Here is a 16,593-nt window from a genome sequence, read left to right on the forward strand (position 1 = left end):
GCCACAGTTTGATAATTATTTACCATCACCAGTTTGATATTGATTTACCATTACCACAGTTTGCTCATGATTTACTATTACCACAGTTTGGTAATTATTAACCATTGCAACAGTTTGATAATGATTTACGATTGCTACAGGTTGGTAATTATTTACCATTGCCACAGTTTGATAATGATTTACCATTGCCACATTTTTGTAATTATTTACCATTGCTGCAGGTTTTTGGTATAAAAATTAAACATTGCCAAAGTTGGATAATTATTTACTATTGCCACAATTTAATAATTATTTACCATTGCCACAGTTTTGTGTTTATTTACCATTGTATTTTTTTACCATTGCCACAGTTTGATAATTATTTACCATTGCCACAGTTTGATAATTATTTACCATTGCCACAGTTTGATAATGATTTACCATAGCCAAAGTTTGATAATTTTTTACCATTGCCAAAGTTTGATATTTATTTACCATTGCCACAGTTTGATAATGATTAACAGTTGCCACAGTTTGATATTTATTTATGATTTCCACAATTTGATAATGATTTACCATTGCCACAGTTTGATAATTATTTACCATTGCCAAAGTTTTATATTTATTTACCATTGCCACAGTTTGATAATTATTTACCAGAGTTCATTTATTTTTCAGGCCCCACTCAAAAGATGCCTTGAGGGCATATCTTATAATTCTACAGGTAAATACTTGCATGAATAATTTATCAGTTGACTAACAGTGGTAGAAGAATACATTTTGTGTCTGTCATTAACTGTTGGATAATATAATGTATGTAAGGAAGAACCAAACTCAAGCCAACCCAAATTGTTGTTGGCTTTGTATTGGCACAGTGCTAATTCATTGCAACTGGACAGAACATTATGATTCTCATAGAAGTTGCAGACCTACATATATAAGTGTATAAATATATTGAAGGGGAGATGCACTATTTTGTCAAAAATATTCAGGTATATGTGTTTATTTTACAAAAATAGAAACAATACCTGACAAACTAGAACTGGTAATTAGTTCTAAATTCAGATCTGTCATATATATTCACAGGTTTATGTTACATTATTAAATTATCATGTAGCAAGTACCCATACTATTCTTCTACAGGTTAACATGGTACATGATCCTTTAATTAGTGCCAGTGATATTTGTCTACAGGTTTATGTAGCATGTGATCCTATAACCACTGCCCATACATTGTCTCTACAGGTTAATAGGGTAGGAGATCCTGTAGCCAGTGCCTGTACAAGCCATCAACTGGTTAAATGATATTTGATGTTATAACCATTGTCTGCACTATCCCCCATACAAGTTGATGTGGTTAATGATCAAGAAAAAGTACCTGTAACCAGTACCAGTGCTATCCCTCAACAGGTTTATATGGCACATGACCATGTAGTCAGTCATTGCAAGTGTTATTCCCCTACAGGTTGATTTTCTATGTGATCCTGCAGCTAGTGTTTACTGTCCTTCCATATGGACCTGTGACTAGTGCTTACTATCCTTCCTTAAGGACCTGTTCCTAAGTGCTTACTATCCTTCCATATGGACCTGTGACTAGTGTTTACTATCCTTCCATAAGGAGATGTGCCTAGTGCTTACTATCCTTCCATAAGGACCTGTGCCTAAGTGCTTACTATCCTTTCATATGGACCTGTGCCAAGTGCTTACTATCCATCCATATGGACATGTGCCTAGTGCTTGCTATCCTTGCATAAGGACCTGTGCATAGTGCTTACTATCCTTCCATATGGACCTGTTCCTAGTGCTTACTATCCTTACATAAGGACCTGTGCCTAGTGCTTACAACCCTTCCATATGGACCTGTGACTAGTGCTTACCCTGTGACTAGTGCTTACTATCCATCCATATGGACCTGTGCCTAGTGCTTGCTATCCTTGCATAAGGACCTGTGCCTAGTGCTTACTATCCTTCCATATGGATCTGTTCCTAGTGCTTACTATCCTTGCATAAGGACCTGTGCCTAGTGCTTACTATCCTTCCATATGGACCTGTGACTAGTGCTTACCCTGTGACTAGTGTTTACTATCCTTGCATAAGGACCTGTGCCTAGTGCTTACTATCCTTCCATATGGATCTGTTCCTAGTGCTTACTATCCTTGCATAAGGACCTGTGCCTAGTGCTTACTATCCTTCCATATGGACATGTGACTAGTGCTTACCCTGTGACTAGTGTTTACTATCCTTGCATAAGGACCTGTGCCTAGTACTTACTATCCTTCCATATTGACATGTGACTAGTGCTTACTATCCTTCCATAAGGACCTGTGACTGGTGCTTACCCTGTGCCTAGTGCTTACTATCCATCCATAAGGACCTGTGCCTAGTGCTTGCTATCCTTCCATATGAACCTGTTCCTAGTGCTTACTATCTTTCCATAAGGACCTATGACTAGTGCTTACCCTGTGACTAGTATTTGCTATCCATCCATAAGGACCTGTGACTAGTGCTTGCTATCCATCCATATGGACCTGTTCCTAATGCTTACTATCCTTCCATATGGACCTGTGACTAGTGCTTACTATCCTTCCATAAGGACCTGTGCCTAATGCTTGCTATCCTTCCATATGGACCTGTTCCTGATGCTTACTATCCTTCCATAAGGACCTGTGCCTAGTGCTTACTATACTTCCATATGGACCTGTGCCTAGTGCTTACTATCCTTCCATAAGGACCTGTGACTAGTGCTTACCCTGTGACTAGTGCTTACTATCTATCCATAAGGACCTGTGCCTAGTGCTTGCTATCCTTCCATATGGACCTGTTCCTAATGCTTACTATCCTTCCATAAGGACCTGTGCCTAGTGCTTACTATACTTCCATATGGACCTGTGCCTAGTGCTTACTATCCTTCCATAAGGACCTGTGACTAGTGCTTACCCTGTGACTAGTGCTTGCTATCCATCCATAAGGACCCGTGCCTAGTGCTTGCTATCCTTCCATATGGACCTGTTCCTAATGCTTACTATCCTTCCATAAGGACCTGTGCCTAGTGCTTACTATGCTTCCATATGGACCTGTGTCTAGTGCTTACTATCCTTCAGTATGGACCTGTTCCTAGTGCTTGCTATCCTTCCATAAGGACCTGTTCTTAGTGCTTACTATACTTCCATATGGACCTGTTCCTAGTGCTTACTATCCTTCCATATGGACCTGTTCCTAGTGCTTACTATCCTTCCATAAGGACCTGTTCCTAGTGCTTACTATCCTTCCATATGGACCTGTGCCTAGTGCCTATTATCCTTCGATATGAACCTGTGTTTAATGACTATTATCCTTCCATATTGGACCTGTGCCTAGTGCCTATTATCCTTCCATATGGACCTATGTCTAATGACTATTATCCTTCCATATGGACCTGTGTCTAATGACTATTATCCTAACATATTGGACCTGTGCCTAGTGCCTATTATCCTTCCATATGGACCTGTGTCTAATGACTATTATCCTTCCATATGGACCTGTGCCTAGTGCCTATTATCCTTCCATATAGCCTGAGTTTTCTCTGACCCTTGTCACCCCATTTTTGATAAAAGGATATTCATATTGGGGTGTAGGGTCAGAGTCCATTCCCTATCGAAAAGTTGAAATTCGCTGACACCATTTGGTGTTGGCATGGGGTAGCCACTTACTAGCCTGCCTAGCAAACTTGAACAACCTTTCATCAAGATATACCTGCACGAAATCGATAGGAATATGATTTCTTTTCTCAAAAATCGCAAGCATAGCATTTGTCATAATTTTGATCCGCTGACAGACAAGACGAAAGTATGTCGTTGCTGAAAATTGACCTGAATCTGGCCATTTCATCCCAAGTCACATGATTATATAAATCTCGCAACTAACATATCAGTGACATCAGAGGTCATATAGTCATGTGATATCAACAATAAACAAATTTCCAAAGTTGTACATAGAATTTGGATATATTATATAGAAGTCACTTAATGTTTGTAAATAAATATAATGCACACTTAATTCTCAACATATTTATTCTGTAAACAATGACCAGAAACCTGTCAGCATCACAGATGGGTGGAGAAAACCATTTTCAAGAAGTATCGAGCATGCGTCAGCAATGTTTTTGTTGGTGTCATGTGACTACCACATTGACATGTGTGTAGTGAATCAGGTTTTCTTCAAATTGCTGCAACATTTACAGATTTTTGGTCATTGTTTTCACAAAAAATATTTTGAGAAGTTTATGTTTTTTCATTTTTCTATAAAAATTATGTTGCTTTCACTTACGTGTTTGTTTTCCTACAGCAACACTAGAAATTGTTTATTGTTGATATCACGTGACTGTATGACCTCTGAGGTCATTGAGATGTAGGTTGTGAGAGTTGTGTAGTCATGTGACTAGGAATGCAAATGGCCAGATCCAAGTCAAATTTCAGCAATGACATACTTTTGGCTTGTCTGTCAGCGGATTAATCATCCTTCCATATTGACCTGTGCCTTGTGCCCATGATCCTTCCATATGGACGTGTACCTGGTGCCTATCATCCTTCCATATGGACCTGTGCCTGGGGCCTATCATCCATCCATATGGACCTGTGCCTGGTGCCTATCATCCTTCCATATGGACCTGTGCCTTGTGCCTATTATCATTCCACATGGACCTTTACCTAGTGCCTATTATCCTTCCATATGGACCTGTGCCTAGTGCCTATTATCCTTCCTTATGGACCTGTGCCTAGTGCCTATCATCCTTCCATATGGACCTGTACCTAGTGCCTCTTATCCTTCCACATGGACCTGTGTCTAGTGCCTATTATCCTTCCATATGGACCAGTGCCTGGTGCCTATCATCCATCCATATGGACCTGTGCCTGGTGCCTATCATCCTTCCATATGGACCTGTATCTAGTGCCTATTATCCATCCATATGGACTTGAACCTAGTGCCTATTATCCATCCATATGGACCTGTGCCTAGTGCCTATTATCCTTCCATATGGACCTGTGCCTAGTGCCTATTCTACATGATCCTTTGTAGCTAGCATGATTGCTATCTATCTGAAGGTTAATACACCTGTGCTATATGATCTATGTTGACCTATTGCTTTGCATCATCTGAAATTGACCTGGGCACTAACAGAATAAATAGCATCGTCCTTTTGTCCAGATCAAAATAACTTTCGTACCAGGCAAGGCATAATGGAAATGAGTTGACATCAGTTCAATGTTTGTTTCTGGTGAAGGATTTTTTCTTTAGGTGGCAAGGCAATTCCAGCTTTTGATTTGATGATTTCTGACCATTTTTCCTTTTTTGCAGTAGCACTAGATTAAAGTTTGTGTTTAGGCCATTTTCTCCAACAATATTTCTTGCAGTGTCGTCTAGCTTGGAATAAAGATGCATCATGAGGAGTTTGTAATCAATCAAATTTGGTCACTGTGACCTATATTTTATAGTTCAATAATGTTTGCTTGCCTTTTGGTGTTCCAGCCACAATCTGATTGGGACGTGCAGCTACTTTTAATTACCTTTATAAAGTTGAAAAGAATGATTTATTTATAAAATAATTTTGTTTAATTTTCTGCCTCAGGAGATACAAATATTTGTTTATTGCATCAGAAGTCAGTAATGGTTAACATCCTCTCCAGGTTTTGATGATCCCAAAACTCTGAAAGTGCTTGATATAAGTATTTTTAAATATGTCGTGACTTCCCAATAATTGAGTCCAAGTCAGACTTTAAAGATTTTTCAGGATTGAGTCACATACCACTTTTCCATTAGCTATTATAATGTTGCCTCATCTGATGTGTGGATTGGTTCAGGCTCTAGGGGCCCCGATTGGCCAAGTGGTCTGAAGTGCTTTCCGTTACGGATCACTGCCATCTCACCTCTGTCTGCGTCGGTTCGAGTCTCGAATTCAGCCAATGTGGGTATGTGAGAAAGCTTGCCAGTAGCTTCTCGTGGGTCAGTGGTTCTTTCTGGGGTTTTCCCTGGTTCATCTTCCACCATTAATACTGGCTGCCATGTATAGCCTATCGTGTGCTGAAAAATGGCGTTAAACCCCACAACAGCAACAAGCTCTGAAGCAATCCTTTAGTTGTCAATGGAATATCAAAATTAAGTTTAAATCACCAAGCAGGTTGTGTCTCTTTTGAAACATGAGCGTCTGTATGACACAGACCTTTTTGATGATCCAGTCAGATCCCATGTTCAAAATGTCTGTCTTTTGTTTGTTATGCTTCTACAGTTTAGAGGATTGTTGTTGTTGTTGTTGTTTTGGGGCTTAACGCCATTTTTCAGCACATGATAGGCTATACATGGCGGCCAGTATTAATGGTGGAGGAAGAACCCGGGAAAACCCCGGAAAGAACCACCGACCCACGAGAAAGTTTAGAGGATATTTATATAGATCTTACATTTATCTTTAGCTGTAATAAAGTAAGGCTAAATCAGTCTGTAATAAAGTATGGCTGCATCAGTCTGTAATAAAGTATGGCTACATCAGACTGTAATAAAGTATGGCTACATCAGACTGTAATAAAGTAAGGCTACATCAGTCTGTAATAAAGTAAGGCTACATCAGTCTGTAATAAAGTAAGGCCACATCAGACTGTAATAAAGTAAGGCTACATCAGACTGTAATAAAGTATGGCTACATCAGCCTGTAATAAAGTATGGCTACATCAGACTGTAATAAAGTAAGGCTACATCAGAATAATAAAGTAAGGCTACATCAGTTTATAATAAAGTAAGACTACAGTCTAATAAAGTAAGGCCACATCAGTCTGTAATAAAGCAAGACTACATCAGACTAATAAAGTAAGGCTATATCAGACTAATAAAGTAAGGCTACATCAGACTAATATAGTAAGGCTACATCAGTCTGTAATAAAGTAAGGCTACATCAGACTAATAAAATATGGCTGCATCAGTCTGTAATAAAGTAAGGCTACATCAGTCTAATAAAGTAAGGCTACATCAGGCTAATAAAGTAAGGCTACATCAGACTGTAATAAAGTAAGGCTACATCAGTCTGTAATGAAGCAAGCCACATCAGTCTGTAATAAAGTAAGGCTATATCAGACTTAATAAAGTAAGGCTACATCAGTCTGTAATAACGTAAGGCTACATCAGTCTGTAATAAATTAAGGCCTCATCAGTCTGTAATAAAGTAAGGCTACATCAGTCTGTAATAAAGTAAGGCTACATCAGTCTAATAAAGTAAGGCTACATCAGACTAATAAAATAAGGCTTCATCAGACTGTAATAAAATAAGGCTACATCAGTCTGTAATGAAGCAAGGCTAAATCAGACTGTAATAAAGTAAGGCTCCATCAGACTGTAATAAAGTAAGGCTACACCAGTCTGTAATAAAGTAAGGCTACATCAGTCTAATAAAGTAAAGCTACATGAGACTGTAATAAAGTAAGGCTACATCAGACTGTAATAAAATAAGGCTACATCAGACTAATAAAGTATGGCTACATCAGCCTGTAATAAAGTAAGTCTACTTCAGTCTGTAATAAAGTAAGGCCACATCAGTCTAATAAAATAAGGCTACATCAGTCTGTAATAAAGTATGGCTAAGTAAGGCTACATCAGACTGTAATAAAGTAAGGTTACATTAGACTGTAATAAAGTATGGCTACATCAGGCTGTAATAAAGTAAGGCTACATCTGACTAATAAAGTAAGGCTACATCTGACTGTAATAAAGTAAGGCTGCATCAGTCTAATAAAGTATGGCTACATCAGACTGTAATAAAGTAAGGCTACATCAGTCTGTAATAAAGTAAGGCTATATCAGGCTGTAATAAAGTAAGGCTACATCTGACTTATAAAGTAAGACTACATCAGACTGATAAAGTAAGGCTACATCAGTCTGTAATAAAGTAAGGCTACATCAGTCTGTAATAAAGTAAGGCTACATCAGGCTAATAAAGTTAAGGATACATCAGACTGTAATAACGTAAGGCTACATCAGACTAATAAAGTATGGCTACATCAGACTGTAATAAAGTAAGGCTACATCAGACTGTAATAAGGTCAGGCTACATCAGACTAATAAAGTCAGGCTACATCAGACTGTAATAAAGTAAGGCTACATCAGACTGTAATAAGGTCAGGCTACATTAGACTGTAATAAAGTATGGCTACATCAGGCTGTAATAAAGTAAGGCTACATCAGACTGTAATAAAGTAAGGCTACATCTGACTAATAAAGTAAGGCTACATCAGACTGTAATAAAGTAAGGTTACATTAGACTAATAAAGTATGGCTACATCAGGCTGTAATAAAGTAAGGCTACTTCAGACTGTAATAAAGTAAGGCCACATCAGTCTAATAAAATAAGGCTACGTCAGTCTGTAATAAAGTATGGCTAAGTAAGGCTACATCAGACTATAATAAAGTAAGGTTATATTAGACTAATAAAGTATGGCTACATCAGGCTGTAATAAAATAAGGCTACATCTGTCTAATAAAGTAAGGCTACATCAGGCTGTAATAAAGTAAGGCTACTTCAGTCTGTAATAAAGTAAGGCCACATCAGTCTAATAAAATAAGACTACATCAGTCTGTAATAAAGTATGGCTAAGTAAGGCTACATCAGACTGTAATAAAGTAAGGTTACATCAGTCTAATAAGGTATAGCTACATCAGACTGTAATAAAGTACGGCTACATCAGTCTGTAATAAAGTAAGGCTACATCTGACTAATAAAGTAAGGCTACATCAGTCAGTAATAAAGTACAGCTACATCAGTCTGTAATAAAGTAAGACTACATCAGGCTGTAATAAAGTAAGGCTACATCAGTCTGTAATAAAGTAAGGCTACATCTGACTAATAAAGTAAGGCTACATCAGACTAATAAAGTAAGGCTACATCAGGCTGTAATAAAGTAAGGCTGCATCAGGCTGTAATAAAGTAAGGCTACATCAGTCTGTAATAAAGTAAGGCTGCATCAGTCTAATAAAGTATGGCTACATCAGTCTGTAATAAAGTAAGACTACATCAGGCTGTAATAAAGTAAGGCTACATCAGACTGTAATAAAGTAAGGCTACATCAGCCTGTAGTAAAGTAAGGCTACATCAGCCTGTAATAAAGTAAGGCTACATCAGTCTGTAATAAAGTAAGGATACATCAGGCTGTAATAAATTAAGGCTACATCAGCCTGTAATAAAGTATGGCTACATCAGTCTGTAATAAAGTAAGGCTACATCAGTCTGTAATAAAGCAAGGCTACATCAGGCTGTAATAAGGTAAGGCTACATCAGGCTGTAATAAAGTAAGGCTACATCTGTCTAATAAAGTAAGGCTACATTAGACTGTAATAAGGTAAGGCTACATCAGGCTGTAATAAAGTAAGGCTACATCAGCCTGTAGTAAAGTAAGGCTACATCAGCCTGTAATAAAGTATGGCTACATCAGTCTATAATAAAGTAAGGATACATCAGGCTGTAATAAATTAAGGCTACATCAGCCTGTAATAAAGTATGGCTACATCAGTCTGTAATAAAGTAAGGCTACATCAGGCTGTAATAAAGTAAGGCTACATCTGACTAATAAAGTAAGGCTACATCAGTCTGTAATAAAGTAAGGCTACATCAGTCTGTAATAAAGTATGGCTACATCAGTCTGTAATAAAGTATGGCTACATCAGACTAATAACGTAAGGCTACATCAGACTAATAAAGTAAGACTACATCAGACTAATAAAGTAAGGCTACAACAGTCTGTAATAAAGTAAGGCTACATCAGTCTGTAATAAAGTAAGGCTACATCAGCCTGTAATAAAGTATGGCTACATCAGTCTGTAATAAAGTAAGGCTACATCAGTCTGTAATAAAGCAGGACTACATCAGTCTGTAATAGTTGGATTGAATTCTTATGAACATTGGCAAATGTGTTTTTAAATAAAATACCACCTCAGTATGAATCGCACCCAAGTGTTCTTTTGATAAATATAGGATCTCATTAGCACTCTGCTAAGCTAATGAAGGAGGTAGGAGCACTGATATCATATATGAAATAGGTTGGGGTCCTAATATGATATATTAGATACCAGGTAGGTAAGCATACTAATATAATATTAGTACTACTTTGATATTGGCATAAAAGCAATGGATTGTCAGTCTCATATACAATTAACTGCTTTGAAAACACTCTGACCAATCATCACTTTTTAATCAGATTGCTTTAATTTTTAATAGCTTATTCTTTTAAATCCAGTCCTGATTAATAAAGGTATTGTCTGCCAATGATGTTTCTTTTTGTCATTGTGTGGTCAGTCGGGGATTTAACATGCCATATTGGTACAGACTTAAATCTGATTCTGGATGGCATAATGTGAGTATTATGGTACATATACAATATGCCAATGCAGAAGGGGAAATGGTAGTTTAAAAAAATTTAGCAAAGTCTGAGAAATGAATTAGTGTCTGTGATTTGGATTTTTTAAAACATAACTTTAAAAAGAATTCAGTCATATTGCCATGACGCCTGCAGTGTGGCAGTTTATAGTGATGTCTACCACGGGGGCATCATGCCGCAGACATGTAGCATCATGTCCCATCCAGCCACATTATCTTGACACCAGGCTGACCAGTCCTAACACTAACCTCTTAATGCAAGCGCATAGTTAGGCAGCTGTTAGTACCATTTTTATAAGTCTTTGGTATGACTTGGCTGGGGTTTGAACCCATGACCTCCTGCATCCAAGGCACATGCTCTGACTACTAGACCACCAGCTTGGTCAAGAAATGAATTAGAGACATCTTGCAGATAAAAGACCAGAAATGGAAGTGCAGTGTACCCAGTTGGAGCAGAGAACCAGTCCTTTCTGTAGAGCCTAGTTGGAACACTGACCCTGTCTATCTGACACTGCTGCTTGCAGAGTCTGAGAAGTACTACACCTGCCACTATGGCCTGTATTTCCTGCCACTGTGACCTGCATTAACCTTTGCAGAGCTTAGTTTCTCAGACATTGCTGCCTGTAGTCCTGTAGCCAGATATGTAGATTCATAATGAAGACTACAGTACCTTTAAGTAAAAACTATGTCATTGTGACTTATATTTTACACTTTTGTGATGTGTATTAATCTTTACGCTAGCTCAGTTTTACAAACATGACTGCCTGAAGAATCATATAACTTGGTATGTAGATGCTTCATAAGATGTATTCACTCTTCATCGTTTACTTCAAGCTCCAGTGATCTGTGTTAACATTTGCATTAGCTTAGTTTCATATATACACCATTATGGCAGAGTGATGGCACTTCATACACAGAAGGCGTCATAAGATGTACTATACCATTTAGGTAAAACAAAGCTTTTCAATCAGGTCATACCCCCATTGGTGATTTTCAACTCGCGTGTCATAGAAAATTCAAGACACAATTTCTTTCACGTTTTAAATGTACTTAACATATTTTCTGTTCAGTCCCATTCTAGATACTTTTTCCACACCTGTAATTTACTTGATTCATAACAAAGTTCAGTCATGATACAGAGATTGATTTTTATCTCAAATTGACAGAAGTATTATTATTCATAACATTGCAGTTAAAATTTTGAAAGCATCAAGCTCAATTCTAGGTCCATTACTATTTATTTTACTTATTAATGACCTACCACTTTTACTAAGAGACTCAATATAATCTACAGATCTCTATGCAGATGAGACATCATTGTCAGACATCCAAAACACGAAGCGTGAACTCGAAATTTCTTTTCAGAATGCCCTAATCAAACTGGAAAACTGGTGCACATGCAATAGCATGGTGGTAAATACTGGTAAAACTAAAATATTACTTATCTCAACACAGCAAAAAAGGACAAATCTTGATAGTGATGAACTATGTCTGACATGGAAGGATAAAATTTGCAGATGGTCTATCATGATAGACTACTTGGTCTTCTGGTAGATAATAACCTATCATGGACTGAACATATCAAACATATCAGTAAAAAAGTCAATTCAGGTTTATGGCTTCTCAGTAGGATAAGACATTTTCTCCCTGAAAGGCACAGAAAACTATTTTATAACAGTTACATACAACCCTATTTAGACTACTGTAAAACACTATGGGGTAATTCAAATGATAATAACATAGCAAAGCTGGCACATCTTCAAAAAAGAACATTTTGGACTAATATCAATCCGGAAAGAAAGCAAGGAAAATTTAGCTGGTAAATTAAAAATATTACCTATTAAAGACTGAATCTGTTTGAGAAAAGCCAAATTAATGTACAGGATATCCAATAATAGTGCTCTTGAATATTTACAATCTCTATTCCAGTATAGGCTACCTGGTAATACTCCCCACCTGCAATCCATGTCTACCAAACAATATAAAATTCCCAAACCAAATAAGGAATTATTTAAAAAAGTTTCCAATACTCTGGAACTTTGCTCAGGAATAGTATTCCAGTTGAGATTAGAAATGCCCACTCTGTTTCCTTCTTCCAAACCCAATATATCCAGGGCTTTAGAGATGCAGCTAAAATAAATAAATTCCTTTATACGAGGGCCTCAAGGTAGATTAGGTCTTAGCTAATTGTGTTACCCTCTTTAAATAAGGTCATTATTATTATCAGCTTCCTTGAACAGTTGTGACTGTTTACTTTGAAAGAAACAGTAGGGCTCCTAATACGTATGAAAAATTGAGATGAAGTACGTTAGGTGTCAGCTTTTGTACATTGCTTTGTGAAACCAAGGGGTTATTGAGCACACAGAGGTTTAGCTGCCCTTTGGTTCAGATACTACTTTCATCTTGCAAAATGTGTTTATCTGGGGCATTCAAGGTATGATGGGTATGATTTATTTATTAAATGCTTCTACCCAGGAGTAATAGGATACATCTTTTAACAAAAGATAATTTCTTCACTTAAGCAGACACATTTAGTGAACTTTGTTGTGCAACGTGCTGATTTAAATGCTGTCACCATGGCAGAAATTTCTTATTCCAGAAAATGGATCAGTGTAAGTTTATGTGGAAATTCTTTAATGCCTAAATAGTTTGATCAGAAATACTTGCATATAGTCATTATTATAATGCCCTACATTATAATGTGCTCTCTCAGATCTAAAAAAGTACCCCTGTTGACCCAAACCTTTGTGCTTGAATTGGCCTATCAAATTTACAACAGTTTGCTTTGAAAGCAACTTCATATTATATCTTTATTTCCTTTTTAAAATATTATTTGTCAAAATTAAGTGTGCAGATATCATTAACTGTAAAAAAAATGTTTACATGTACACAAACTAAAATCAAATGGTCAAGTTATGTAAGCCCTGATGAGTGTTATCAGGTCTACTGGGACCTCATGATTGTCTTGTTTTGTCTTTTGAAACGGACATTTTGTTCTTTTTTAATGTGCATAATGAATTGTTTTAATGGACCTCAACATGTATATAATTTTACTAGAAAACTCTGTAGAGTTGTAGTAATCATTGAATCGGAAGCTCCAAGTCAAGGTCATTTGGGGCAAAATGTCAAATGTCAGAAGGTTAGTACTTTTCTTTACTTACAGCAGTTTATGAGACTCTGTACAAATGTATGATACATCAACTATTTGATACAAAACATTGATATAATACATTTCCTTTCCCAGAATCCCCAGTTTGGATCTTCCTCTACATATGTGATCTTTGCTCATCTCCTACGACAGATAGCTGCACTGACTGATCATGACCATCATTACATGGTGTTCTGGCTCCGGAAGTAAGTGTAAAACTCATAATGACTGTCATTACATGGTGATGACTGATTTTTTTAAAAAACTACATTAAAAATCCAAGTCTGACACACAAACACACACAAACACACACACACACACACACACATACACACACACACACACACACACACACATTCCTGTACTGGCTCAGGAAGTAGGTGTTGTACTCATCATGACTGTTATTATACCGTGTACTGGTTCAGGAGGGGGCCCTGAGTGGCCAAGTGGTCTAAAGCACTAACTGTTATCGATCATTGCCATATCTCCTCTGTCTGTGTGGGTTCAAGTCTCTGGTTCGGCCAATGTGGGTATGTGAGAAAGCTTTCCTGTAGCTTCTTGTGGGTCGGTGGTTCTTTCTGGGGCTTTTCCCAGGTTCTTCCTCCACAGTTTATACTGGCTGCCATGTATAGCCTATCTTGTACTAAAAAATGGCATTAAACCCTAGAACAACAACATCAAGAACTGGTTCAGGAAGTAGGTGTCATGCTCGTAGATGTCATGCTCATCATAGTTATCATTACATGAAATGATTCATTGATATATTAGTGTATTGATACTTTTCCATACCAATACACAAATTGATAAAAGAGCTGGAGAACAAACACAAAACATACTCATCCTGTACAAGTTACTTTAATAATCAGCAGTGATAAGTAATTATTAGTCATTTACTTTTTTATTCTGTAAATTGAGAATTCATCTGAGACAGATGTTGCAGGCAGTGGTAGTTTTTGTCAGTAAAAAAACAAAAACTTATTGACAATGCTCACTCACCTTCTACAAATGAAGACAAGGTTCAATAATAACTATCATAAAAGAGACAGTTATTTGTGTTCGTGTATAAAGAAGTACTTCATTCATCAGGTAATAAACACTTTTATGTGAAGTTCTTCTGTTGATTTGTATCTTGTGTGATTGGGTCTACAGATTTGATGGGTACATATATGGTGTCCCACAGTAAAATATGTTGCAATTCTGTTGCTATTTATTGTTTGTTCCAGCTTAGGGTAAACATTAACCACCAATCAGAACTTAATAGTTGCTTTTTCATTACGCAACTAACAGGAAATATTGGCAAAGCAGCAAGAAAACTTCATGCAAAAGTGGTTATTAATTGATCTGTAAAGTACTTAAATTGTACATGGGAGCAATTTTGGAATGTCTCTGTTTGTGTAGAGATATTTAATCAATGACTGAACATGATAACAGGATACATAAAATCAGCACAGAATCACTGGAGGGGGGGGGGGCAGATTTTAAACCTCACAAGTTTTTCACCTTGTGTTCGTTTAAAAACATTTTGTATGAATGTGGATTGCGTGTTGTCAACAGTTCTTCTTCCCTGGCAAAAACAAGTGCCAATGGCTCATCAGTTGTTGCATCTCCAAAATGTATTAGAATTTTTTGGTATTAATCCCCACTGGGCTTGTTCTAGATGATATTTTCCTTGCACCAGGAAATTGCACTGTTTCTTCCATTTTGAAGATAACACTATAATGTCTTCCAAGTTTAGGTGAAGAGATGAAATTGATGATGTTTTTAAAGCATTTATGCAGTAGAAAGCAAATAGTGCTGGTCGATATGAGACTTTTTATAATTTTTAAAAGATTATACATATAGCATTTTGTTTGGCACTAAATAGCCTAACAGTGCTGATGTTCCATTAAAACACAATCAATCAACCAATCAATCAATCAATCAAATAGTGTTGGGACCAAGATGGGTCATGCATCTGGAAGAAAGAAAAAAAAAGGGGGTGGTCAGCCTGAAATGACCCAAAAGGTTGAATTACAATCACTGACAGCCACTAGGTAATCTGTTTGAAAGTATTTTGTTATTTTGTCACAGATGAGAATGGCGTATAAAAAGATGCCAGACTGTAGCTGTCTCTAATAGGAATTTCGACACCCATGAAACTGCACCATCTACAACTGACTGACCTACTAAAGATGGAAACACCCATGAAGCTGCACCACCTACCACTGACTGACCTACTAAAGATGGAAACACCATCAAGTTGATGTGCATCAATAATGTACTATGTCTGCATCTTGAATTGTATCAATACATGTTACAGGTGTATTGTTTCACCCCTTTTGCATGGTGTATTGGCTCAGGAAGTAGGTGTAATACTTGTCATAACCTTCATTACATGGTGTACTGGTGGGTTCGAGTCTAGGAGTCGGCTAATGTGGGTATGTGAGAAAGCTTACCATTAGCTTCTCATGGGTCAGTCGTTCTATCTGGGGTTTTCCCGGGTTCTTCCTCCACCATAAATACTGGCTGCCATGCATCGCCTATCGTGTGCTGAAAAATGGCGTTAAACCCCACAACAACAACAACAACAACATGGTGTACTGCCATAGGAAGTATGTTTCTTTTTATCATCATAACTGGAACAGTTCTGATACACTGACAACATTGGACTCAAATAAAAAACTGTTCCCTTCCAACTAATTGTAACAAACTTTGAATAATTCATCGCATTCATTTGGTTATTTATCAGAATTACTCAGTCCAACCCACCACAGTCTGACATATGCAGTTAACCTATTCTAATTGGCTTTAAATAATAAATTTGAAGAAACACAGCATGTGTGTTTCAAAGGGTTATTGCAGCCTGTGCATTTGACATCATGTGTTGTGTGTTGCCATATCAGGGGTACAAAATTTCATCAGAAATTAATACCATCTCAAAAGAGTTAAATGAGACCTGTTGAATTCAAAGAAACACAGCTAGAGAGATACAAGGTATTATTGAAACCCAGGTATCTAACATCTTAAGTATGAAGTAAAAATTTCCAACACAAGGTGGTATTGTGCCAGTCTTGTATCAGACACAAGGTGGTACTGTGCC

The 16,593-nt window shown here is 37.2% G+C and overlaps 1 protein-coding gene across 1 annotated transcript in view; it reads left to right on the plus strand.

Annotated features, from left to right (window-relative positions):
- Positions 1 to 16,593, plus strand: part of LOC149795586 (putative E3 ubiquitin-protein ligase HECTD2) — a 108,977-nt gene that overhangs the window by 37,468 nt on the left and 54,916 nt on the right. The window contains exons 6-7 of the mRNA XM_089965422.1: positions 658 to 703; positions 13,611 to 13,720. Of these exons, the coding sequence (XP_089821548.1) occupies positions 658 to 703; positions 13,611 to 13,720 (156 nt within the window). The remainder of the gene's footprint in view (positions 1 to 657; positions 704 to 13,610; positions 13,721 to 16,593) is intronic.

Source organism: Sinohyriopsis cumingii, chromosome 7 (assembly GCF_028554795.1).
Source record: "Sinohyriopsis cumingii isolate HCF-2022 chromosome 7, ASM2855479v2, whole genome shotgun sequence".
NCBI classification, from domain to species: Eukaryota; Metazoa; Mollusca; class Bivalvia; order Unionida; family Unionidae; genus Sinohyriopsis; species Sinohyriopsis cumingii.